The sequence below is a fragment of the Dermacentor silvarum genome, chromosome 8 (genome assembly GCF_013339745.2).
Source record: "Dermacentor silvarum isolate Dsil-2018 chromosome 8, BIME_Dsil_1.4, whole genome shotgun sequence".
Lineage (NCBI taxonomy): Eukaryota > Metazoa > Arthropoda > Arachnida > Ixodida > Ixodidae > Dermacentor > Dermacentor silvarum.
Window position 1 is genome coordinate 25,970,901 of NC_051161.1, and position 25,397 is coordinate 25,996,297.

At 44.4% G+C, this 25,397-nt stretch overlaps 2 protein-coding genes across 2 annotated transcripts in view; one reads left to right on the forward strand and one right to left on the reverse strand.

Moving 5' to 3' along the window:
• The first annotated feature begins 35 nt into the window (after positions 1-35).
• On the forward strand, positions 36-3,371 carry LOC119460845 (mitochondrial pyruvate carrier 1-like). Its single transcript, XM_037721943.2, has 6 exons — positions 36-334; positions 467-470; positions 572-587; positions 683-763; positions 2,066-2,198; positions 3,205-3,371. The coding sequence occupies exons 1-6, from the start codon at positions 267-269 to the stop codon at positions 3,227-3,229; spliced, it is 327 nt and encodes a 108-aa protein (XP_037577871.1). The 5' UTR covers positions 36-266; the 3' UTR covers positions 3,230-3,371.
• The window catches only part of LOC119460846 (exportin-4), a 79,822-nt gene continuing 57,761 nt past the window's right edge, over positions 3,337-25,397 (reverse strand). The window contains exons 16-20 of the mRNA XM_037721944.2: positions 16,367-16,644; positions 9,590-9,837; positions 6,907-7,037; positions 5,100-5,310; positions 3,337-3,668 (exon numbers count right to left, since the gene is read on the reverse strand). Coding sequence (XP_037577872.2) covers positions 3,474-3,668; positions 5,100-5,310; positions 6,907-7,037; positions 9,590-9,837; positions 16,367-16,644 — 1,063 coding nt within the window. The 3' untranslated portion in view covers positions 3,337-3,473. The remainder of the gene's footprint in view (positions 3,669-5,099; positions 5,311-6,906; positions 7,038-9,589; positions 9,838-16,366; positions 16,645-25,397) is intronic.

Genomic DNA, 25,397 nt, shown 5'->3' on the forward strand with positions numbered 1-25,397 from the left:
GAAATAGGCCTCAAGCTACGCTCGCCGCAGTTTCGTAGTAGCTGCAGTAGTCTGCTGCACATTAGATCTAGTGGATCTAGTTCTTGCCGTGAGATATACTATAAGGACGTAATTCCCAGTGGACTGATTTCTGTCAAGATACTCATGATCAGACGGAACTGAAGAGATTAATTTACTGTTTTATCGCTAGTCCCGCCCACTCTGAAGAGGCCTTTGTCGGTCCAAATAAAACCTTCCCCGAGCCCGATATTCTGCGACATTGAAAAATGTCTCGATACGCCAGTCAATTTGTAAAGCAGTTGGGAAGCAAGGAGTTCAGAAACTACCTGTGCAGGTACGCTGTATATTCTGTTACTCTGTTAACAACGTGCACTATCGAGTACTGAGACGTTTCGTTTCTTCTCATTTGTTCATGTCTGCTGCGGCGCGCGTTTCCTGATATGTGCCATCTCCTCTGACCTTGTAGTACTGTGAGTTTTCAAACCATTTACCTGTTTTGGCGCTCGTGAGAGATCAGTTCATTAAGTGAGTAACTACCGTTTTCCTTTTCTTCTTCCTTATCCGCGTGCAGCACTTCTGGGGACCAAGTAAGTAGTGGTTTCAGATCGTTCATTCAATCCGTAAGCGTGTATCGGCGCCGCTCATTTACGACTTCGTTTTTCGTTTCTTTTTACTCACGTAGTTGCTAACTGGGGAATCCCACTGGCCGCTATAGCGGACATCAAGAAGGACCCAAGCATAATTAGCGGCAAGATGACTACTGGTGAGTTTTAAAAAATCGCGAAATTTAACTTCACTGTCCCTTGTGAGATTGCTGCGTATAAAAATCGGGGGGAAAGGGGGTAGGGGTGTTTGAAAAGCAAAATTTTCTAATCGAAACGAATGCCGAATATCAAATTTTTAAACAAAATGAAATATAAGGATTCCACGAAGTCCGCTTGGCAACAAAAAGCTTGTTTACATTATTTGAGACATCTGATGGCATTAACAACTCCAAGTCAGGTCAATTGAAAAGCATTAAAGCGAGAGGAAAGGTGACGGTACCTGGTGCACCATGACATTGACCATAATAAATGAAGGAACAATGTCGCCAGATGCACATATATAATGTAGTGTAGTGCTTGAAGAAGCTAAGTGTAATTAATACTGCTGCACCCCATGTCATCTTATATGAATCCTAACATGGGGAAAGAGGCCAAATAGCTTGCTTTGACTAAATCGAGTCAGCAAATGCTGAAGCTCTCCGACGCGAGACATGCTTGTTAATGACTTGAAACCATCGTGTAGAACAGATCTTCTCCGTGCATTCGCTCAGGAACAGGCTTATCTGTGCAACAGCTGTGGTTCTCCTGCACCAGAATAATTTGGAAGAGCTTCCACTTGGTCTTTCTCTCTTTATACTGCAGCAACAGATGATGTCTCTTATAGTATTTGAATGGAATGAATGTTCAACAACCTTGAATAGTAATTCTTGAATACAAATTGAATATAGCCCTTGCTATTCGGTTTGCATTTGAAATTTTTATTATTTGCACACCTTTAAAAGAAAAGGTAATGTAAGCAGAAGCTTCACGTGTATGTATGTGAAGAAATTTACTTGGATCTTTCTCTTTGTATTTTTTAATACTGCTATCTCATCTTATTGCAAGGCATGTAGGTGTAGCGCTGTTTATCAGAAAAACGTTTTTTTTTTTTGCTGTAGATAGCTCGCACACATTGAACAGTGTGCAATACATTGTTTTAACTACATGGCATTTCTGAAATGAACAACTAAATACTGCTATGAACACACTGTCTCAATCCAAGTTCACTAACATGTATTGGTTGTAACCAAAAATCTAGAAGCATACTTCATCAGTAGCACACAATCAAAAACTTTACCACTGTCAATACCTGCACTCAGCCAACTGTGAATACTCTTTTAAAGTGAATGTTAGTTTGAACCATAGGCCTCCGGCAACAAATGCAAATAATTAGCATCTCCTATGTGGAATGAGACAAAAGCTGATCAATTTTTACCAAGTTTCGGGGCTGAATTCTGCATCCCCCTTCGCTTTTCTTTCAGCATTGTGCATATACTCCTTGCTGTTCATGCGATTTGCACTCAAAGTGCAACCCAGAAACATGCTCCTTTTTGCTTGCCATTTTACAAACGAGGGTGCTCAAATTATTCAAGGATGCCGGCTTATCAAACACGAGTAAGTACTTCTGTTCCTCCATAGTGTTTTCAATATTCAAGTTCTTGCAACATTGTTGCTGAATCGGTGGACTAGACAAAACTTGTACGGTGTTCTAAAAAAATCGAGTTACACAGTAGGTGAAAAAAAGCACCAGCACCATTCAAGCTAGACCATCCACGTAAAATTTTTCACACAGGTGTAAATAAATGGCTGTCTGGACATTAGCAAGCCCTAGATGTGAAGTTATTGTCAGCACTTTTCATGAAGTGTGATTTGTCATTTAATAAATAGGAATAGTATCTTCTTGCATTGTTAAAACCAGTGTGGGGTTTTGAGTCTCAAAATTCCACAATGGATTATGAAGGGCACCAGATTAATTTTCCTCACATTGTCTGATTATCTCTATAAGAGTTTTTCTGTTGCTCAAAGAGACAGGTGTTGTTGGCCAATGCAAGCCAAACCTTGGCTGTAACAACTGCTGTAGTACTGTATTACATTGACTTCAGGCAACCCCCTTTTTCGAAACAAGCAGTCATGAGAGAAAAATGGTAAAATCTTTCTTTTCCGAGTCATGACAAATATAAAATGTGTTATAAACCGCTTTTTTTGAAGCTGAACACAGTATCTTGCATCTTACAACAGTAGCGTCAAGTGCACATTACCAAGTAGGCACAATTGAACATGTGGGATTGGACCAGAAATGTTTTGATTTTGCTCTACATTTTTTTATATTTGTATTGCATTAACCAACAGTACAGTGGTACATCTTGTCAAGTCCTAACACTCCATGCTTTGACGCTAACTACAGAGCCCTCTAAATTGTCATAAGGACAATAAAATTTGTTGTGCACAGAACAAAATTTAAACTTAGTAAGTACGCAGCAAGACAAAGTGGCATTGCATGTTATTCTTATATGCTATTTTGTAGAGGAATTGAAAACTTCAAACCTTCTTTCAGAAGGTTGAAAGAAGGTCTGTAAGCTGCACTTACACATTAAAGATGTTTATTCTCTCTCTCTCTCAGGTACTTAACAAGCCCAAAGAAGTAGGTCAAGCTACTTAGAACTGTCTTGCAAACTTAGGAGCAATAAAGTGACCCAAGGAGAGTGAAGGTGCTGCCTGTACAGGGAAATAATGTCATCTCGGAGGCAGAAGATTACAGTTGTAGAGAAATAAAGCCATTTTACTCGTTCCAGATGAGAGTGCGACTTTTTCTGTCACAAGGATGAAGACAACAGCGTTGGGTGCAGAAGGATGATTGAAGAGAGGGCAGTGAAAAGCTATTGAGAGGCGTCATTTGACGCACAAGAATCCCCGAACTTCTGTGACAAAAGCCTCGAAGGAGTCCCTGAAGCGGAGCCGGTTGGGCCGTTCCGGAGTCAAGGGTTGAGCTCGAGTGAGAGTCTCCAAGGACTGGGCGAGCCGCTGCCCAACTGCAGCATCCTGCTGGCTTGCCACGAGTGCTTGGGCTAGCTGCGCAAAGCTTTCCTGCAAAAAAATCAAAGCCACAGTGATGGTCAGTGCAACTGTTGCCATGTCCCAAGCCTTTAATACAGTCAACCACTGGAATTGTCTGAAGGAAGCCAGTGGGCACTACAACTACATACTAATATAGTCTCCTGAGACCTAAGTGCAACTTGTGTTGCCAAGATACGTGTTGATCTACTTGATTTTTCTGTGGAACACACATGCACTAAATGCCAATACTTCAAAAGCTCCTGAAGAGGAAGGCAGCAATGCAACTGTGACCATAACTGGTACAATGCACGACAGCTTCTAGAGGTAGCCATATGGCATTTGTCATAAGAAGTTTGCTTGCATAGCTGGAGTGACCAAGAACCATTGTCACTGAGCAAATTCTTCATTTGCGGGTCTCGGGTGAATAGTTCACTGGTTTTGACTGGCAGCTGTTGGCCCGTCAGTCGCCCGTCCAATAGAATCAATTGTCTGAAGCAGGCAAGTGAACAATTAGTTGTTAAAACAGATGGTGTCACAAATTCCAGTACCATATTTATTCGATTATAAAGTGAGGGTGCAATTGGGGGAACCCAAGACAAAAATCTTTAGTATGCACACCAATATAAGGTGATACAGAGTAGCCGATGGATTATCGAGACTCGGTGGGGATCACCTGAAATACTGAATTGCTAACACAGCCAAAATTCAAAATGGCGACCAAGAAATAGGGAAGGAAGGAAGCTTCAACACGCGGAGTGCGGGTTATATGCTAATTTTGCCTTTAGGTGTGGCTTCATGGCACTACAGCGTGCGCTGCCGTAAAGCCACATTATGAGGCGAAATTTGCGCTGCCGTGTAGCCACACCTAAAGGTAAAATTAGCATATCGGGCAGAGGGTGACTTCAAGGCTGAAAATTATGGGAAAAAACCTCGCCTGATATTCGAATAAATACGGTAATTACCTTCCTTTCATCGACCACTACAGGTCTTGTTACAGGGTTTAGCTTTCTACAAGCAGTGACAATTTCGCAAGATGCGTTGTTACTACACTACCTCGTATGACCTTTTATTTGCCTCTACTTTCAAATTTTTCAGCACTCTAGCTTTAATTTTTACCTCAAACGAGATTGGGAAAACTCCTCGTGCCATCGTATTGTCTTGTCATGGCACACACAACTGCTCTCATTATATCTGCGCACATTGGTAAAACTTTGCACAACGAGGCTGTACAGCCAGCTGCCTGCAAAATGTTTTGCATAACACTGATTCCCACATTGTGTGGAATCTGCACCTGATGGCAACACTACGTAAAAATGAGGAACAGCAGTTGCAAACAATACAGCGCTAGTTTTAACATAGGCAGTCATAAGTTATCAAACTAAATTGAAGTCTACTGCAGATGAGAAGTATCCCAGAAATCTTCGGTCAACCTTGAGGCAGACAGATGCAATGTATAGTTACCTGGAAGCAGCAGAGGAGAGCGAACAGCGCACTGCCAGCTACAAGTGTGAGCTCGGCGTCAAGTGGCTGTAGTAGCACCATCTCTAGGAGCAGCTGCAGGAAGGGCTCGATGGCGCGCCCTGCAGGGCCAGTCTGGAGTCCCTGCCGGTGAATCTCCAGCGCTAGCACCGACACCACATCCAGGCAGAGACCCGACACATCCGAAGAGTAGCTGCACATTGAGAAGGGGCACCAGTCAGCAAAGGGACAGCGGCTGCTCCAAGGATCCATCAGGAATGCAGGACATGACCAAAGTGCGCAAATAGTAATTTTTGAGACCAAATCGAATAGTGCTAGAATTGAATCTAATCTAATATACAGAACCTCACTGATGCCGATCCTCTTTCGTACAATTTCTCGGTGCCAACATTTTTGATCAAGAACACAAGAAATGACTTAATAATGCTTTTTTTTTTTTTACTGGTTAATACATTACCAGAATACATGACCTATCGGCACCAACATTCAGTACATTGTCAGCCTGCAATCGTATGATGCGTTTTCCAGCCAGTAGATCCCATGTGAACAAGAAAAGGCGTGAGGCATGCCTATCGCGAGCAATAGGTGCTTGCCACGGCAGCTTCCCCACAGTACTCACCTACCTGTGTCACATCAAAAAGTTGGCACGCACTCAGTTTCCTCTTCAAGTGCCAGAAAATATCCTTGCGGGTCGTTGCACATTGCATTCACAGATATAGCTGCTAACCCTATTGTGATAGGCATCTTCACCCATCTGTTCGACGGCATGTGTGGTGTAATGCCGTTAAAGCATACCGCACCAGCTCGACGTGCGTTAGCTCTTGCCACGAGACCAATGAACAAGCAGTATTTTGTTTACCTTCCGTGCTGTCAATCAATAAATCAATACATAATACAATCAATAGAGTTCCATGCTTTCGCGCTGGAAAATAGTGCCCCCTAACCTGTTGTGTCTGTAGTGATAGGTAGGAACTCTGATCAAGAAATTGATGCATTTTCGGGCGTCGCTCAAACACTTGTCTATATTTCCACCATAATTTTTCCTCTTCGAAGAGTTCTTGTAGGTTACATACAGACAAATTTTCTGTCGAAGCTAGGCACTTAGCACGTCCATGAATTTATAGTTTATTAAACTGGGTTTAATGGCACAAAAGTATTTCGGGCTATGTTGCGCCACATTGCTTTTGAACAATTAAACCGATTTAAATAACTATATGCATCGTATTTACTTGTGTAAGTATCGCACCCCCCCTTTGGAGTGAGAAAATTTCAGGAAAAAAAATTGCACTCAGCATCATACACATACCCGCATACATGGCCTGCAAAATCACGAGCCTGCCATTGTGTCGTGAATCGTGTTTTCGGGTGCATCAAGAGGGCATCACTGCAAGAAGTGTGCACGTGGGTTTTCAATGAGTGGTGTCTGGTTTCGCTCCAAGACTCTTCAAGTGCCTGAAGGCGAAGCGAATCTCTATAAGGTAGGACGTCATGGAATATGACCAGCTTTTGGAGAGTACCGATAGGTGTCGTTTAACATGTAGAAGCAATGAGTTCAACTGACTAATAGTGATCATACTCGCATGCAAGTGGTTGCGTTATTCAGCATAGCAGACTGAGTGCAGTTTGGTGCTTCAGTGATCACTTTCATAAGCCTGCCGTGTGTGAGGCCTGCACCCTGTAAAATATCCCCCTGTAAAAAATGCCCCCAGGAAAGCATGGGCATTACACAAGTAAATATGGTATACACACATTTATATTTATGTAATTCAAGAAAATGAAGGCCACCAACCTTGTGAGTCCAACTCTAATTGATCCTAGTAGTGCCTGGAGTAACCCCTCAGGCATCTGGCACACTCGGTCAGGATGTAGCTCACTGAGCAGAGCTACCAGCTTGAAGTACTGCACACACAGCGTTGGAAACTGCAAGAGTGGAATGAGCCACGCCATAAAAAGAGGACACCGAGTCAGCCGCCTAGTAGATTTATCCATTTATCCATAATTGATCACCATCATCAGCTTATATTTTATGTCCAATGCAGGACGAATGCTTCTCCCTGCGATCTCCAATTACCCCTGTCGCACGCTGGCTGATTCCAACTTGCGCCTGCAAATTTCCTAACTTCATCACCCCACCTGGTTTCCTGCCATCCTCGACTGCGCTTCCCTTCTCTTGGTATCCATTCTGCAACTCTAATGGTCCACCGGTTATCCATCCTACGCATTACATGGCCTGCCCAGCTCCATTTTTTCCTCTTAATGTCCACTAGAATATCGGCTATTTCCGTTTGCTTTCTGATCCACACCGCTTTCTTCCTATCTCATCGTTAGGCCTACCATTTTTCGTTACATCGCTCTTTATGTGGTCCTTAACTTGTTCTCGAGCTTCTTTGTTAACCTCCAAGCTACTACCCCCTATGTTAGCACCAGTAGAATGCAATGGTTCTACACTTTTCTTTTCAACGACAGTGGTAAGCTCCCAGTCAGGATTTGGCAATGCCCGCCGTATGCACTCCAACCCAATTTAATTCTTCTAACTTTTCTTCTCATGATCCTTAATACATCTCTCCACATTTAAAGCCTGCGTATAGGAGTGAGAATTTCTACGGAACATTCGGTATGAGAATCATAGACATTAAGTGCTATGTACACCAGAGGCACCAAGTTCATGAAAAGCAAGCAGTGATGGTATTAACTTAGTGGCAGGTTTTTAAAGTCCAAAATGAACAAAATAAAATGTAATTCTGAGTCTGGATCTTCAATCACCTTCAGTTAGGACTCTTTCTTTTTTTTTTCTTTTTATAACCTGGTGCAACCAGTGGTGACAAAGAAAACTTGTTGATGGGCACACTTCTTATCTGGAATATTTTGTGTCCTGTAGTTGGACAATGTGCTGGGGTCAGAAATTGAAAAGTCATCGCCAAATTGTAAATGGCATCGATACCGTGGGTGATCAGGGACAAATTGGCCACCTTGTCTTGTCAACAGGTGCCTGAATCTTCAATGTAAAAATGTTCCCGCACCTTCAACACCGTCTAAATAAGTTCTAACTAAGTTGAGGCAATGGAATGGGGAGAGCGGAATGACGGAAACCAATGCTGCAGGCCATGGACAGACTTATTTGCACTGCAACACTACCCACAACTTGTAATTTTTTTTCCATTAACTGAAGGTTAATGCCTTCTAAACCCTAGAAAGTATACTAATGGCAAGCATCGGGAACACCCAAAATAATTTACTAATAATACTGCTTTCTACGAATTGGGTTCGGTTTTGGTACCCAAGTAGTGGATAAGCAATAATGTCATGATGTCACGTCCTGCTCTGCTCCTGCAATCACTACAGCTGTCACACACAAGCACAGCCAGGAGAAATGCATGCAGCATTCTTGGTAATTCTTTAATTTCTTTCATGAGCAGCATCACCGTACCTAGCCTTATTGCTACACAAAATTAGCAAATTTTTCTGAGTGTGGTGATGTCACGACAAAGATGACACCAAGTACACATTTCAAAAGTAACTTTAGTACACCTGACTTTCATTAATTCGACTCCGATTAATTAGATTTTTCAGTTAATTCGATCCCGACCAAAGGTCCCGGCCGATGTCAATGAATTTTTATAGGCCCGAACTTTTGTTATTTCAATCCTAAAATTGGTCTTCGCCGCATAATTCGAACTTGATCAGTCAGCATGCACACATCTGACCGCTTTAGAGATAGCGACCCCTTTAGTGGAACTGTCTGTCTCAGCAGAGCTTAGAGGACAGTGAATGAGTTTAACACACGTCAAATCTGCCATTCAAAACGCCTATTTTCGGCCTGCCCCTAGGAAGATTTTCAAGCAATAACCATAGCTAAGTGTGATTACAGTATTGACACGATTCTAGTGAGCATCTTTTCTCTTTTTTTGATGAAAATTGGGCTGAAAATTGCCTGCACGGTGCAATCGGATACGAAACCAAAACCACCTTCACGACGTTCATATGCTTTACTGCATAACACAATGTACTGCAGCGAAGCTGACTTTAAGATACCAGCCGTTATTGTGCAAATGTATTTTTCTTGCTAAAAAACTGTGTGTGTGTTACATTTCTACTTTGTCCAGGAGCTTTAATGTAATTTCTAAGTTTGTTTTCTAGTTTAGACACATGGAAAGTGGGCACGCGTTTGATTTGGGGGCATGTTAGATTCAGCAGTCAGTTCTGATGTTTTTTCTGCATCTCCATATAATTCAATCACTTTCATTGGTCTCGTCCAGGTCAACTTAATCGAAGTCAACTGTATCAAATTAAACTGCCTTTCAAGTGTTTCCCAACCTTCATATCTGCTGAGTGTCATCCTTTTACATGTTCGGTAGAGTTCCTATGACGTCAAAAATATGCCAGTACTACTTCAGAAATTTCCTATTCTGAATGCACAAGGAAGGCTACGGCCCTGCAAACGTCACGCATCAATTTATGCGAGATAGACTCGCCTGCAGCAGCTGAGCATTGAGCAAAGGCATGAGAAGCCGCAAGCCTTCCACAGCAATGCCAGGGGCTGGCACATCAAATCGTGCTGCAGCTTCGTCGGTGGAATTGCTGGTGGCAGCTCCTCTGGCCTGCGCGGATGGACCACCCATGTACAGGAAGTCCTTCGAGAGGAGCTCCGTCAATAGCTCCAGCAGTTCCCCCAATTCACGAACGTGGCTATCCTCAGCGGTTGCCTCTGTCGTGAAGAGGCCTGCGAGGAAGTAAAGCCAAATTAGCGAGCAAAGCTACTGGATGCAGTGATGCATGGCAACGATGCACAGGATCGGCATAAAAACATACTGAAACATCTAGGAGTGCGCGAATACCCAAAATCATAAAATTAACACGAAACCTTTATGCTTACAAATTTTGTGCAACAAACACCGTGCTGCACATGCTCAGGAGGCTACTCACATTATGTAACAAGAATGTCTCTAGCTGTCAGTAACTTACCTAGGTACCTAGGAATCATAACATGTAGTATCCTCTACTTTATGAAAGGAAACACCAAATTAGTATGCATACCTGCCAAGTTCGAAGAAACTTGGCAGGTATGCATACGTCGGGGGGGGCAGTCGGTTACACCCCCCTCACCCCCCGACGTCTATATTTTCAAGTACTGCCAGGAGAACTTCATTACAATTTTATTTACAGATATACAAATGATCACATCAACATCAGGGTCTCACTTTTGCAAGCATTTTGTTGTTGCCAATTTTACCTTCAAATATTCTTTAGAATTAAATTCTCGGGCCTTACGTCCCACAACCACCATCTGATTATGAGGCACGCTGTAGTGGGGAACTCCACATTAATTTAGACCACCTGGGGTTCTTTAACGTGCACCCAATGGGTGGCACACGGGCGTTTTTGAATTTTGCCCCCCAACAAATGTGGCCGCCGTCGTGCTTAGCAGCACAATGCTAAAGCCACTAAGCAACCATGGCGGGTGTTCAAAAATTCTTTGGATAATGTTTGATTGTAAGAAATTCAATTTCTTTCACATTTTGTGAGGATGACGTTTCGCAGCGTCTTAGACGAGCGGCACTGCGTCCTCGTATTTTTCCCGATGTTAAATTGCCGCTCGCATTCTGCATTGCTCTGTGGTATCAACAAAATAGCCAGCATCACTTCGGCTGAGCACTACATTAAATATACTTGAAGATACTTTTTGCACTAGCGCTCCTTGATTTTAAAGCCATGACTGACCGTAGGCCTACGCAATGCCAGAGTGGCTGATGCCTAGGAGAATGATGGAGAGTTGAGTGTTGCTAGTTATGGAACGAGGCATTCGCTCGCTAGCTTAATGAGACTAGGGCCACTAGGGCACCCAGCAACCCCATCAGCATAAGGAGCGGCTCCGCGGTTAACGAAATACAGTTAAACCTGTATATAACGAAATTGCCAAATTCTCGAAAAACTTCGTTATAAAGAGGATTTCGTTATATGCAGGTTCACCACGAAAATTCGAAAAAGAAACACTTACTGTATTTACTTGATTCTAACGCGCCCTTAATTCTAACACGCACCCGTTTTCCGTGACCAAAAGATAGGGAAAAAAAAATCCTTTACAGTACCGCGCACCTCATGCTTTCATACAGAAATACAACTATGTATCACTCAAGATTTACTTTTCATACACTAAAGTTGCGATGAACGAAAAAGTCCGTTTCGCCCGAAAGGCGAAGCATCGATTGCGACAGCAAATTAGCAGACAGCTATACGAAGTAAGGTACCGTACTTTCCGATGTATAATACGCGTTTTTTTAATGAATTTTTCGCCGGTGGGTCTTCTAAAGTGGTGCGACTTATGTACGCTTTTTTTTGTTTTTGGAAAAACTGTCGTCAAAATCGGATTCGATGTTATGGCCACGCGAAGCGTGCTGGTTAACTTAATTGCTACGGGTTCTGTGCGCGCTATCGAGGTGGCGGGTACGTTCTTCTCGTGATCGAGTTCCTGAGCGCTGTGCAAGAAGGACGGAACAGCAACGCAAGCGGCGGCAGGCCGACCGCGAGTGGGCCGACCCCGAATTCGTCGCATCTGCAGATCGCTTTCAAGATACGGCGCGCGCCGCTGCGCAAACTACACAGTTGCTACCAGAGTACAAGCCCCCCTCTCCCTCCCTCCTACACTGCCTTCCTGCTTTCCTCCCTTGTGCGCGATTTGGCTCACCGTCGGACGCTTTCACTCGCACATACAGCATAGTGCGCGCGGGGACGATGTTATCACCCTTGGACTTTACACGGAGCATCGCAGCAACCACAACGGCAGAAATGTGCCTGGAGTGGAAATATATGGCACACATACGCTTGCGCATGACCCGCGTTCACGGAGTGACATGTCACTATATATTTTTTTAATCACTTACCGAACGAACAGGTGCACCTTAAAAACCGGTGCGACTTTTATGTTGTTTTTTTTCGGAAAAACTGCCGTTTTGAGGGGGGGTGCGACTTATTGACCGGAAAGTACGGTAGTGGTTTTATTGGCTGTATAAACTTGTAAGCATTCGCTGTTTAACTAAATTGGTAGACTGGGAAAGGAGAGTGCCAGCTTGGCAGGTTAGGCCTGCTGCAGCACGCGGCGGGATCAGGTTTGAATGAAGAGAGGGGGAAAGGTCACGCACGCAGGCCCGCCTCGCGCACACTTGCACGCCTGCACGCGTGCACTCGCTCTCGCCTCGCAGTTGGCGTGAATTCGAGTGCGCCAAGCGCGATGCCACTGCTTCCCATTCCGTCGCAGCGTAAAGGTGCTTCCGGTTGCTGCTCGTGCAAAAATGACAAAATTTGGGGCGAAATCTCTAGGTTGTCAGCGGGGAAAATTTGTTATTTCGAGGGGGTGTCCCACTGCCACTTTGTTATGTAGAGGTCTCAAATATATGTGCTTCTATGGAGTAACGGCGGGAAATAGAAAAACTTCGTTATATCCAGGAATTCGTTATATGGAGGTTCGTTATAAGCAGGTTTAACTGTAGCGCATGTATAGGGTTTTCCCTAATACTTTCTTAACAATGTTTTGAGCGATGAACTTCCAACTGGATTGGATTGAATGTCAGCTGACAAAGCACTGGACGCGGATGGAAATGGGACACAACTGCGATTTCCGGGAGGTTTTCCTGTCAACCGTATAACCGGAAGAAATGGCCCAAATCCGAGAGTCTCCCGGGTAATACGAGAGACTTGGCAGGTATGAGTATGCCAGCACTGATAACTGTGCGTATACGAAGGTCTGGAAAGGTTTTTCTATCGATAGAATGTCTGTCGCACAGAATCAAGTGATTTTTTTTCTATGGGTGCGCGAATACTCGATTATTACCGAATCGAATAGTGAACATTCAAATAATTTATTTCACGAATTGAATTTCTATTTTTATAATATTCAATATATTCTGTGTAGAGACCCGTGTAGTGCCACATGTTGCGTGCACCGGGGTAGCTCCTCGTGCTTGATGTCATGTAAGCAAGCGTTTCACTTCTTTTTTGGTGTAAAAGGAGCGCCAAGCACGCCGCCGACAAGCCACTGCTAACAGTCACGAATTGCTTCAATGAAAAAAAATCCACGCCATCTCCACGAAATGAATGCTGATGAGTGGGGCGAAGCTCCAACACTTAACGGTAAAACCGTGAAACATTCGCCCACACATCATATAAAGACGTGACATGTTGTTATAGGGTGAATGTATATACACTGATATACACAATTCCCCAAGGAGGAGTTCTCAGTCCGACTCTCTTCAATGTGACATTGATTGGACTTGCGTCTGAGCTTCCCAACACAGTAAAGATTAGCGCGTATGCCGACGACATATGCATATGGGCATCTGGAGCTACGCGTCCGCAACTGCGTGCGCGTTTGCAACGTGCAGTGACTATTACAGCCACGTACTTACGACGTCAAGGCCTCACACTTTCAACTGAAAAATGTGCAGTGCTTGCCTTCACGCACAAACAAATGACTAAATATCCGATAGTCGTTAAAGGAACATCGATACCTTACGTAACACACCACAAGTTCCTTGGTGTAACCATCGACCGTGAACTATCCTGGTCAAGGCACGTCACTGCATTGAAGTCAAAACTGAAGAGTTTTGTCCTTGTGCTTCGGGTGGTGGCAGGAGCAAGATGGGGCCCGTCGGAATCATCTCTTCTTCAATTGTACCAAGCCCTGTTCGTAGGCTATATAAGATACAGCATGCCGGTGCTCTCGAACATGAGACCCAGCTGTGTGCGGACGTTAAAGAGCATACAAGCTCAAGGTTTGCGCACGTGCTTGGGCCTACCACGCTGCACCTCAACGAATGGAACCATTGCGGAAGCTCGGGCTTGTCCCATCAACGTATATATGCTCTGCGAACCTCTTCGAGTGCACCTACGCTTGTTGACCCGACATAGGCAACATCCCCTATCAGCACTCCCTGCCACACACCCAAACTGCAGTTCTTCAAGAACTATATTGCGTCATGAGAACATTCTGCCGTTTAGATTCTCTTCCCCATGCATTCCTAGTGCACCTCCGTGGGTCCTACCTACACCGCTTGTTAAACTTCAAATCCCTGGGATTACGAGGAAGTCCTGTGTTTCATCCATTGGCCTTAAGCAACTTACCCATCGCACATTTTCACAGCATACAGTGGTACTTCTCACGTGTATACCGATGGCTCTGTTACCCCATGTGCCTCCGCCGCAGCCTTTGTCATCCCGCAAATGTCCATCGCTCGACGGTTTAAATTAGACCACAAGTCCACTTCAACTGCTGCAGAGCTTGTTGCTATCCGCGAGGCAATACGATTCCTTGCAAGAGAGCCTCCTCGCATATGGACTTTATTTTGCGACGCCAAACCTGCTCTTCAAGCCATTGAGTGCGTTATGAGACAAGGCCCTTATTATATTTTAGCTCTAGAAATCGCAGAGCTTCTCGACATTGCGACCAAATGCGGCCACCACGTCATCTTTCAGTGGATACCTGCACACTGTGGCGTGATAGGAAATGAACAAGCAGACGCTGAAGCTAAAATAGCTGTAAATAATGCGCCAGCAGTAAGCATCGCGTTCTCACGAACAGACACGAATGCCCTGCTTCGGTGCGTTATGCGGAAGTCTACACTTGAGTACTGGACCAATCCTGATCGACGACACAAGAGACTGCACAAATGGGACCCAGAAATGAAGTTCCGCATGCCTCATAAACTGAAGAGGAGCATAACAAATCTGCTACACCGGATTCGTCTTGGTGTTGCACTCACGAGGCGTTATACACATATCATTGGCTGCAATGACACTGGTCCCAACTGCGATCACTGCCCAGTGCCAGAAACACTTGAGCACATATTTTCCTCATGCCCAGCGTACGCGCGAAAACGGCAGACCCTCATTTCAACTATTCAGCGAGTAACTAAAAGACCAATGTCTGACGAGATTGTCTTAGGTCCTTGGCCTGACGCCAACAGCGCAGCTGTGGTCATCGAAGCGACTATAGCCTTCCTTCAAGCCACTGGACTCCATGCACGGCTATAGTATGACCTCAACGGTATGGACATGTACATACGCACCTCCTAATCTTATCATCATCATTCATCGCTCTTTTTATCCCCTCCCCCCTTCCCCAGTGTAGAGTAGCAGGCCAGAGCAAACTAACGCTCAAGCCGACCTCTCTGCCTTTCTTCAATAAACCTCTCTCTCTCTCTCTCTTATATACACAATGTTTATTATTTAGGGTCTTGGTGGCGAGCCCGAGCTGCTGCTGCGTTGCGAGCCTGCCGCGCCACTGCTTTTGCCTCTGGGGTGTTCATGATGAGTAGCTGCACGGAGATGTTCGCTAACTAGCGCGTGCGCCGAGTGTGCAGCGGAGCCGGGGAGTGCAGGCATGTGCCGCGCCGCTGCTCAGGCACCGCGCGGAATCTAGCGGGCACCCATTGAATTATAGCACAGCTGCGCCTCTAGCGGGAACAATGAGAACTAGCGTTCACAGCACGAGGGACCGAGCCTCAGTTAGAGGAGCTTCGCCTCTAAAACATGGCACCAAACAGCAGGAAGCTTGGTAGCGAACGTTGAAGTAGCTAGGCCTAGCGTTGCCACGGTGGGGGCTATGGCTACCAGCGGATCTGCTTGCGAGAATGCCAGTTCGAGGAGGCGAGATAATCAAAATGGCGGTGGTGGGAGCTATGATTAATGCCGTTTCGAACCTGCGGTCATGGCAAAAAGTCCGGAAAATAGGACGGCAAAGGTTTCTTGCATCCGAAATTTCAGACGTTTTTATACATTGACTCTATGGGGTACGTGGTACTGCCGCGAAGGCATCCGAATTATCGGGCATGTCCGGAAAATCGGTCGTTGATTGTATTCGTCATAAACATACACGCTGATATTAGTGGCAAAGAAAATCCAAATTTTAGATTTACTTCTTTACATTCATGTTCATTATGAATGTTCTAAAAGCTATGGAGACAAATGCATGCAGGCTTTGGGAGAAAAACGAAAACATCAGGCACAGCGGTATGCTAGACAAAGTCGTTACACTGATAAATAACTGTATTCAGAAGGGTTGAAAAGTGAGCTTACTAATACATTACGAGAGTATTTTGAAACAGCACGAAAAGACTGGACAAGAACAGACAGCACGAATGTTTGTGTTGTCTGTTCTTGTCGTCTTTTGGCACTGTTCCCAAGCCTTCTTGAACTGCATTCAATTTGGGCAGTTCAGCTCTCAAAAAGAACACTGTGGTGAGAGGACAAGCCAGTACCTGCGCTGTGGCTGGCAAAGAGGCGCACAAGTTCCAAGCAGCAGTGGCAGAGCTGTGTGGCATCGTTCGGCCCCACAAAGCACAGCATCCGGCGAGCTGCAGCTCGAAAAAGTTGCGTGGTGGCAGCTATCAGGGTAGCCTCGGAACGTAGCACAGCGACGATGGAGGACAGGCGAACCAGCAGGGGCAGCAGCATGGGCCCAATGGTCAACAGGTTGCTGGGTGTGGTGCCTTCGGCGACACCGCACAGGCTCTCCAGGAGGTCGAGTGCTTCGCTCCTAAAAGTGGGAAGACACCACAGCTGTAGGCACATGCACACGAATGAGCCAAGCACAGCACTGGTAAGGTAGCAAGAAAGTCACTAAATTTAGCAATTCTTTAGTTACCCTAATAACAAGTTTGATTTTTTTGAAGACCTTTTCGGTGGTACAAATAGCCGGGAAATTGTCCAGTTAGAATTCCTGAAGGGAATTTGCCAAAGGCTCCCATTTTATATACACAACTTCATTTGTTGATTCGTATACGCTTCATTTGTCACCCATCTGTATGCATCAAAGCTCCTCTTCTAAGCAAAGCACAATTATTAGTTTTGATATCATTTCATAAAAATCGGGGGTTGCGATTTATTCCCACATTCGTGCTGTAGACTCACCAAAGTCGAAGGTAATTTAATAGCACAGTTAATAAAGTAATATAGATGTCGAAGAACACTAAAACATGAAAGAGACAAAATTGCTACACGAGTGTAGCTAGTGTAGGAAGGCGCCATTTTTTTTTTTTTTACTTGCTGTAGAAAAGTTTAGCTCTGCCCACCTACACAACGACATTTTTTATAGCTGCAGTGTAGCATGAAAACTACACTTTCTACACTGCGGTTTCGTTGAGTGTAGTCAGCAGACTACAAACAAGCAGGCTGGCGTTACAAACGGTTGCAAACGTGTGGCGACATTTTGTCTGCGACTGTCGGCGCTGATATAGTGACAATAGTGAACATTCACTGCAAGGACGGTAATGAAGTGCTGGCGGGACCATGTGTCATAGAGTAAGGTGGGCTAATCTGCCAACAAGATGAAAATATCTTGCTCACGCATGGGGCAAGCTGTTTCAGACTCCGCGCTATTTTATACGCATTGGCAAGTTGTCTTCGTGCACTGCGCATTCGCGATGTATTTCGCTACAGTTAGTCTAGATTTGCTTAAGAAAGGAAACTCGTACATAGTCTTTCAGTTTCACACAAGGGCATATACGCAGCCAATAAGTGCGAAGTCAGGCGAAGTGGAGAGTCGGGCGCTTTTTGCCTGCTGATGCAGAAGACGAAGCACATTCTGCTCTGATTGGCTACAGCCCAGTGGGCCAAGTGCAGCACACGACGTCATAGCCTCTGCCCGGCACTACACTCGTCTACACGAGCCTACACGAGCCTGCACAAAGTGTACGTAAAAAAATAGCCCTATTGTATCAAGGTACATTACTTACGGCTGTCTCATGCTTAACAACATTCTTTTCGCTGGTTTACCAGGGCTTGGACGTTCATTTAACACATATACACCCAAAAAAGAATGACAAGTAAAAATTGTCACACCAGATCTCCTTTAGGGTATGGCCACGCTAGTGGCAAAAACGCGTGCGTCATGCTGCCCGCGGCAAAAGCGGCCGGAATCGAGGGTTTTGCGGCGTGCCGCGCGGATTGGGTCAAGACCCAATTCTGCGGCAAGTGCCGCGTGCCACGAGATGAAAGACCAATCAAGAGCGATGAGGGTGACGTCATGAAGCCATGGCAACCGGACCACTGCCGCACAGCGCCGGGTTTTCAATCGACGATCATCGTCTCTCGCGGTTCCATGGAGGGATTTCTGAATGCTGTTCGATCATACCCTTTCTGTTCACGGTGTTGCTCGCATGTTCCGAGAGCGTGCGAGATCTAATTGCGCTGCCGCGCGGCGAGACGCGCTTGCCACAGTGGCCTTCGCGGCAAGGCGCTGGATGCGCGGCAACTTGCCGCTCGCGGCATGACACACGCATTTTTGCCACTAGCGTGGCTGTACCCTTAGAGTTATTCTGTAGTTGATGCAGTAAAAGGAGACACTCACTTCTGGGGTTCAGTGAAGCGGCAGCGTGTCTGAACGCAAGACTCGAACACATCAAAGCGCGTTTTGAGGGGCTCCAGGAGAGCGTCCCAAAGCTGAGGAGCCTCGGGCAATCTGTTGGCTGTGCAGGCAATGACCAGGGCCTTGAGCAGTGCCCTATGAGAGCCTGGCGCGAGAGGTCCCAGCCGGCCCTGTGACTGACGCTGCAGGAGTGACAGCAGGCTTGGACATGCTGCAGCTCGGTGACCCCTGAATAGGAAGAGAAAGAAAGGCTTGTCATGCCTTGTCTACATCATGTCCTGCATACACAGATTTCTTTCTGCAGTGGCATCTGCATGCAGTCTGACCCACAATTTAGTGCAACCAAATTTTGCAAAATTTTTTATTTGGTGAAAGGTTTTCAAGTCTCCAGCACATATTCATGAGGCCAAATGTGTTGCAACTCTCTAAGTAGAGACATAAACTAAACATCCCACTTGATTTTACAAAGTGTTAAGGAAAAAAAAAACGCTTAACCTTTCACTCGGCCACGCAACGCTTGAAACGGCGAAGCTGGGCGATCGTAGCCAAGCATTTTCCGGAAGTGCGCGCGAACTTTTCATCTTATTACTCAAGATGATAATTTCTTTTTGCGCGTGTCGGACTTATGGCCATCACTGCGCATTGCATAGTGCAGCTTGCAACACCGACACCGCATTCCAATCCCGACACCGCGTTTCAGGAGACACGCTCCGTGAATGAGTCTCTCTCTCTCTCGCTCTCATAGCGCGCAAATGTGAGTTTCCGTCAACGCTTCATCTATGGATGTATAAAAGGCCGCTTTTTGGCTGCCCAAGTGCTGTGGAGTTGCTAAGAATAGATCTACACTGACTATGAATTCAACTAACTTCGGTGACGGACAACCAAAAGGAGCAGCCTTGGTTAGGCCATTAGGCCATGGCCTCCAAACAATCAAAATCATCCAAACACTGGTACAAAATGTGCAAACACTGGTTAGGCCTATTTTGAAGACCTATCTGTGTCTAAAAAGATTGATCAGCGACTATAATATCACTTATAACGACAAATGCCTGTAGCAATTCAACTTTCTCTACCGAACCCTATTTTTCAATGTGTTCGAAATTGGCCGGGGTATAATGCCATACAGTCATAACATTGAATTCTGGATTTTGTGAACTATATTTATCATAGGAAAAAAATAATTGCATTTCAGAAATCAGCTGGTAACAATGCATTAACTGTGTAAATTTCATTCAAATTGTCGAAGAAAATAGAGTAATTTAAAGTGCATCGTGTCCCCGCCCCTTAAGTGGATTTCAATGTAAATGCATAAATATTTTTACAGGCTTTCAAACTGTACCTCAACAGGGTGACAAAATGTGCTCCACCACAAAGCAAACAAAGGCACAAAACATCTGACATGACGCTGCCACATGAGGTGCATTTTAGCACTTGAAGTGAAATGGGAGGGTGGGGGGAGGCTTTGCGACAATCTCAGTACACGCATAATACTCACAGTACATGGTATTGCACAAAATAGGCACATAGTACCTACAGATCAGCATATTATAATGGAACAGCGCAACACAATGAGGCACAGAAATGGAGAAAAAATTGGAACGAGTGCTGAGGCTCAGTGCTGGTCCTGTCTTAATGCGATAGCGTTAAACGCCTCGTGTAGCAGAATATCCAGCGTCGGCGTCTGCAACTGAGAAAATCATCCCGAACCACACCGACCACACAGGCCCTCCGCGTGACGGAGGCGCTGGTGAACTAATTGAATTTCTCAAAGTAAAATCCATCACGAAAATTGTAAAGTGCAACTTAACCATAATCTGCAGACATGAGAGTGTTGGATTGTAATTTGAAGATACGAAAAAACATAATTCTCTTAGGAGGAAATTCAAAAAGGCTTCATTCACTGCAACACTGAACGTGGGAAAGCCAGCTTACAAAGACCAAGCTTACACCGATCCCCTTAAAGTCTGCTTCACTTTAAAACTGAAATGCATTGCTGGAAAGACGTTTTTCCAGGGGCAATATAAGTGGTCTTATATTAAAATGTGAAGGCCCTAGTACCTTTTTTTTATTTTATTAATTGTTTGCTATTGCCCCGACGCGCGCAGGTCTGGTAGAAATGCTGGAAAAGGTGTTTGTGTTTGAGTTTCCTTGTAGCAGAATTAGGTTTTCTCGTAGTACATTCAAATTACAATCTGACGGCGAATCCAACACCGAATGATAAAGTCGTACTTTACCATTTTTCTGACGAATTTCACTGTGAGAAAGTTAATTTTTTTGTTCACCAAAACCTTGCACTATGTGGAGGGCCTGCGCGGTCGATGTGGTTGGATGATTTTCTCCGCCACCCGCGATCACACGCCGGTTGCCAACGCCGGATTTTCTGCGACACGGGGCCTTAAACGCTATTGCGTTAAAACCCCTTTTCCAGCATTTCTACCATTCATACAGCAGCGTGCGCTCGGGTAGGTTACTTACAAAAACACCATCCAGATGGTGCCTGCTTCCTCGGCATCGTTTTAACGGCAGCGTAAAATGGCAGCGGCGTGCTCAGGCGAAGGTATAGAAAAAAAGCTGCAGTTGCCGGGAAGCCTGACAAGCATTGAGGGACCTTTGAATGCTATCGCGTTCCACTCTTAAAGGCAAAGCTTAAGTGTCCTCCAAATTTTTCAATGATTGCATGCTCCATGTTCAATGTTTACGTGCCTTGTTGTGTCACTCCATACCATTTCAATGTGGCACTAAATTTTGCATTCATACAGACACCTCAGGCCTGACATGTAAGGTGTAGAGGTGTGCAAATATTATTAGAAAACTTTAATCACAAATTGAATAATGTCTTTTTCGATTCGATCTTCTAATCAAATAGTCTGTGTTTTTAAATATGAATATTTTTGTAATAGTTTAAATTCTCTAGAGTGTGTGATCAAACATAAGATTGGAGCATCCCTATGGCCATAGCAGACATAAAACGTGCAAAGTAGCGTAGTAGAGCGTGCTATGCATCGCCCAATTAGGCAAGCCAGACTTTTCTTCCGAAAAACAGTAATTATTTGCACACTTCAAAGAATCCTGGATATGTGAACCAACTCTTTATTTACTCCAAATGCTCCATTTGGGCCTTTAATAAACAATGCTTCATAATGTGCAACAGAAACTTGCTAACATTGCAAATACTACGATATATGGACGTTTTTTATTAATGGTCAAAATGACTTTTTTTTTTCATTCGAAAATTATTTATAAAATATTCGCTTCATTTGCCTACTGGCTCCATTCGTTTCGTTTTCGATTTGGTCTCAAAAAGTGCTACGCGTATACCCCTAGTAAGGTTTGGCCCCGTCCAAGTGCGTAAAACAGGCAATGGCAGGGAGTGTGAAGGATCCACATTTCAGTGCAACTAAAAGATGTGCAGTTCTCGTTCCATAAGCACATAAGCAATACCGAAGACCGAGCTTGCCTCCACAAGCATGTCGAGCCTACCTCTCAACGTTGTTGAGGAGCGAGACCATCGCCTGGCAGGTGGACAGTGTCAGCGCAGTCTCACTGTGCCACAACTCCAGGTTGGAGCTCAGCTTGCCCAGCACCCAGTCCAGCACACAAGGGCCAGCCTCCGAGTCCCGCCCGAATGCCGCAACTAACGTTGGGCTCATCTGTACACAACACGTTGCGGAATTGTCACCCTTCAAAACTATTTCAAAGAAGATCAAAAATAAAAACAAAGAACCAGCAATGGCAACTATGCATTGTGGAAGAAAACAAAAATGACACACCATGTTTATGTTTGGTTGCAAGGAAAACTCTCGACCAAGTCATGCCTTTCTCGTCTATGAGAACACTCGCATGCAGACCGAGGCACCTTCGCTGTTTTTGACCTGAACGGCCAGTTTCAACTTTTGGTTACACTGGCAGCATTCTGGTCAGCAACTTGCATGTGAATTAAATTAAAAGCACGAAGTTTGAGTAGCCTAAAATGCAGTAAACTCCACTTTAAAACAAACATTGAAATGAGTGAAAATCTTTTACCTTATGGGAAGGTCAGCATAACAGGACTGCACTGAAGCTATGAGAAACTGTACAGGGGCTCCAGGACTGTTGAGCTTATGGGCGATGCAGACTTTATTAACAGACTTCCTCAGCAGTCAATTATGTCAACTGTCAATTAGTAAGTTAAGTCACATGGGGCTGCTACGATTATAGGAGTCTGTCTGCCATGGAAAAGCATTTATTTGTATAGTCCACCAGCGACTTCAATGCCCAATGTAAGCCTACTAGGACATAAAGTGACCTCCTATCACATGCTGCCTGGCTGAATGAACTTCCAAATAGTAGTACTGTATTAGTACAAATTTTAATTTGTCTTACCATATTTGTACGTATATACCATTTCCATCTTTATAAACAAACAATACTCACTACTCAATTTAACTGAAAACCTCACTGTTTGAACATCCTTGGTACAAACACATACTCTACACACACATTTACCATTGCTATGCTTTCTGTGTTAAACATTTTCTTTTCTAGACACATTAGTATAAACAAAGGCTAGTACGTATAGACACTGTTAATGTAACATGTAAAAGCACAAACAAACCACATTTTAATTCTATCAATGATTTACTGTATTTTTGCCCATGCATACAGCGCCAACACATAACCAGCGCCGAATGGCTACTCTCAGAAAACGGGAAAGAAAATATTTGCACATGTAACTGTACAACAAATCCATACAACAATTTTTCGTAAAGGCAAATTGGTGCTGCTATCAACACAAAACATAAGTCCAGAAACAACTTGGTTTTGCATCTTTGGTCATTAGACTCATTACTTTTTACATTGATGCTTCCCATCAAAGCATAGTGCCACTTCACAGCAATGCTCATCTCACTGCCGTGAAGCCGCACTTAAAAGTAAAAATTTGGCAAACAGTTTATTTAAGCCCTACTTCGTATTAACACTTTTTAAATTTATGGTCTGGTTATATGCACAAAAATACAGTATATCGGCACAGCAGCGAAGTCATTCTCCACGACATGTAGAAACAAGCACAGACAGCAGCGTAAGATAAGACAGCATTAGTATACATTAGTGAAAGGGAATCTGTCCGATGCCTGCTGCTGTAAATCATGAGCGACTCAGTGGGGCTATTGGGTCCCCAACACGAGCCATATTGAAAGCCGTCGGTAGATGCCTAACTCTAGACACTGTGAAAATGCTTAGAAAACAAAAAACTGCAAAAGGATTTGAACAACAACTCGAAAAAAAATGGCGGACAAAAATGATACCGTTAAGGGTAAAAGACCATGGTTTGTGGTCATTTCCTTGTGCCTGAAGTCTTCAAGTTTAGGTGAGAACCAACTTATGAAATTACAAATATACCCTTAAACACTAGATCGCTTGACCCGGCTGCTTATGTTTCCTCCAGTCTAATCATCACAGCAGATGCAAATCGCTAGCCTAAGTAATGTTCTCCGTACTGTGGCTTTCAGCATATTGTGCTTGCCTTCTCATACGTGCAACCACAACTCGAACTTTGCGATCGTTACAAAGGTCATGTTTTCTAGAAAGCCTTAACAATTTTTTGGGAGATATGTCTTGAATTTTTTGTGATTGCAACAGAAGGGTCCATGTTGTAAGAGTGTACTGACACCATACAAGACCTTCCAACAGGATTAAATTAAGCAACAAGTTGACTTACCTGTCATACACCCACTGTGTATGACACACAATACCAACAGAAGCAATGGGTTGCACAGGGTACACAGCACCTGTCAACTGGAACTAAAGCTGTTTCGAGGAATCAGAATCTTAAAGGAATACTGACATGTTTTCGAAGTCGTGAAAACTCTACCACAAGCTTCTTGCATGTAAAAGGATAAAATTGATCAAGTATGAACATAGAGGAACATTTCTGAGATGCATTAATGTGATACTAATAAAATATCTTGGAATGTAGGCTTGCTGTCATTGACTCGGAGCAAAATTTGCTGAGGTGGTGTACCAATAAGGCTAGGTATGATGATGTTCCTCATAAAAAAAATAAGAGTGCTGCACACATTTCTTCTGGCTGCACTTGCATGTGGCAGCAGCTGTAGTGATCGCAGGAATGGAGTGAGCCATTGCCTCGCGGCATCATGATGTGTCCACCTCTTGAGTACCAAAACCGAAACTGGTTTGTAGTAACACACAATTTATATTGAGTTATTTAGGGTGCTCTGCCACGTACCAGTACTTCTTGTAGTGTTCAGGGAGCTTTGACCTTCATTTAGCGGGAAAAAAATGACATGACAGAAAAAGTCATATCAGTACTCATTAACCCTTTATGGTCATGTGTCGGGCCCCTCCCGCCACGCGGAAATACCCGTTCCGGTAAGATGTCGGGAAGTGACCGATGCACGCGTGCGTGCTTGCGTTCACTAGTCAATTGGGTTGGTGGTGCTAGCTTTCAGAAACATTTTGAACCAATAAGTGCACTTTCCAATGTCTTCAGATGAGGGCAGCACTTTTTTTCTTTCTTGCATACTTGAAGGGATTTTCACGTGACTTGTGGCGCGAAGCGGTGATAGAATGGTGGTGCAATTATGGTGCTCAGGGATGGGATAGGTGCATTTTATGGACGAAAGTAACGTGAGCTCAATGAAATCAAGTGATTTTAGTGATGTAGATGAATATCCTTCAGATGGTCTTCAGATGGACAACAAACGTCCTCCGATGAGAGCACTTTAGAAGAAAGTGACCTGCAGTGCAAATCAACAAACCTGCAGTGCAAGCGACAGACCTGCAGTGCAAATTTTGGCCTCCACCCAGGAGAGTGCTTCGAGCGCTACTACACAGTGCTCAAGCACCACTGAGAGCCTCAGGACTAAAATATTCTAAAAATAAATCACCTAACATGTGTTTGTTCGCACGAGCGCTTTTGCTAC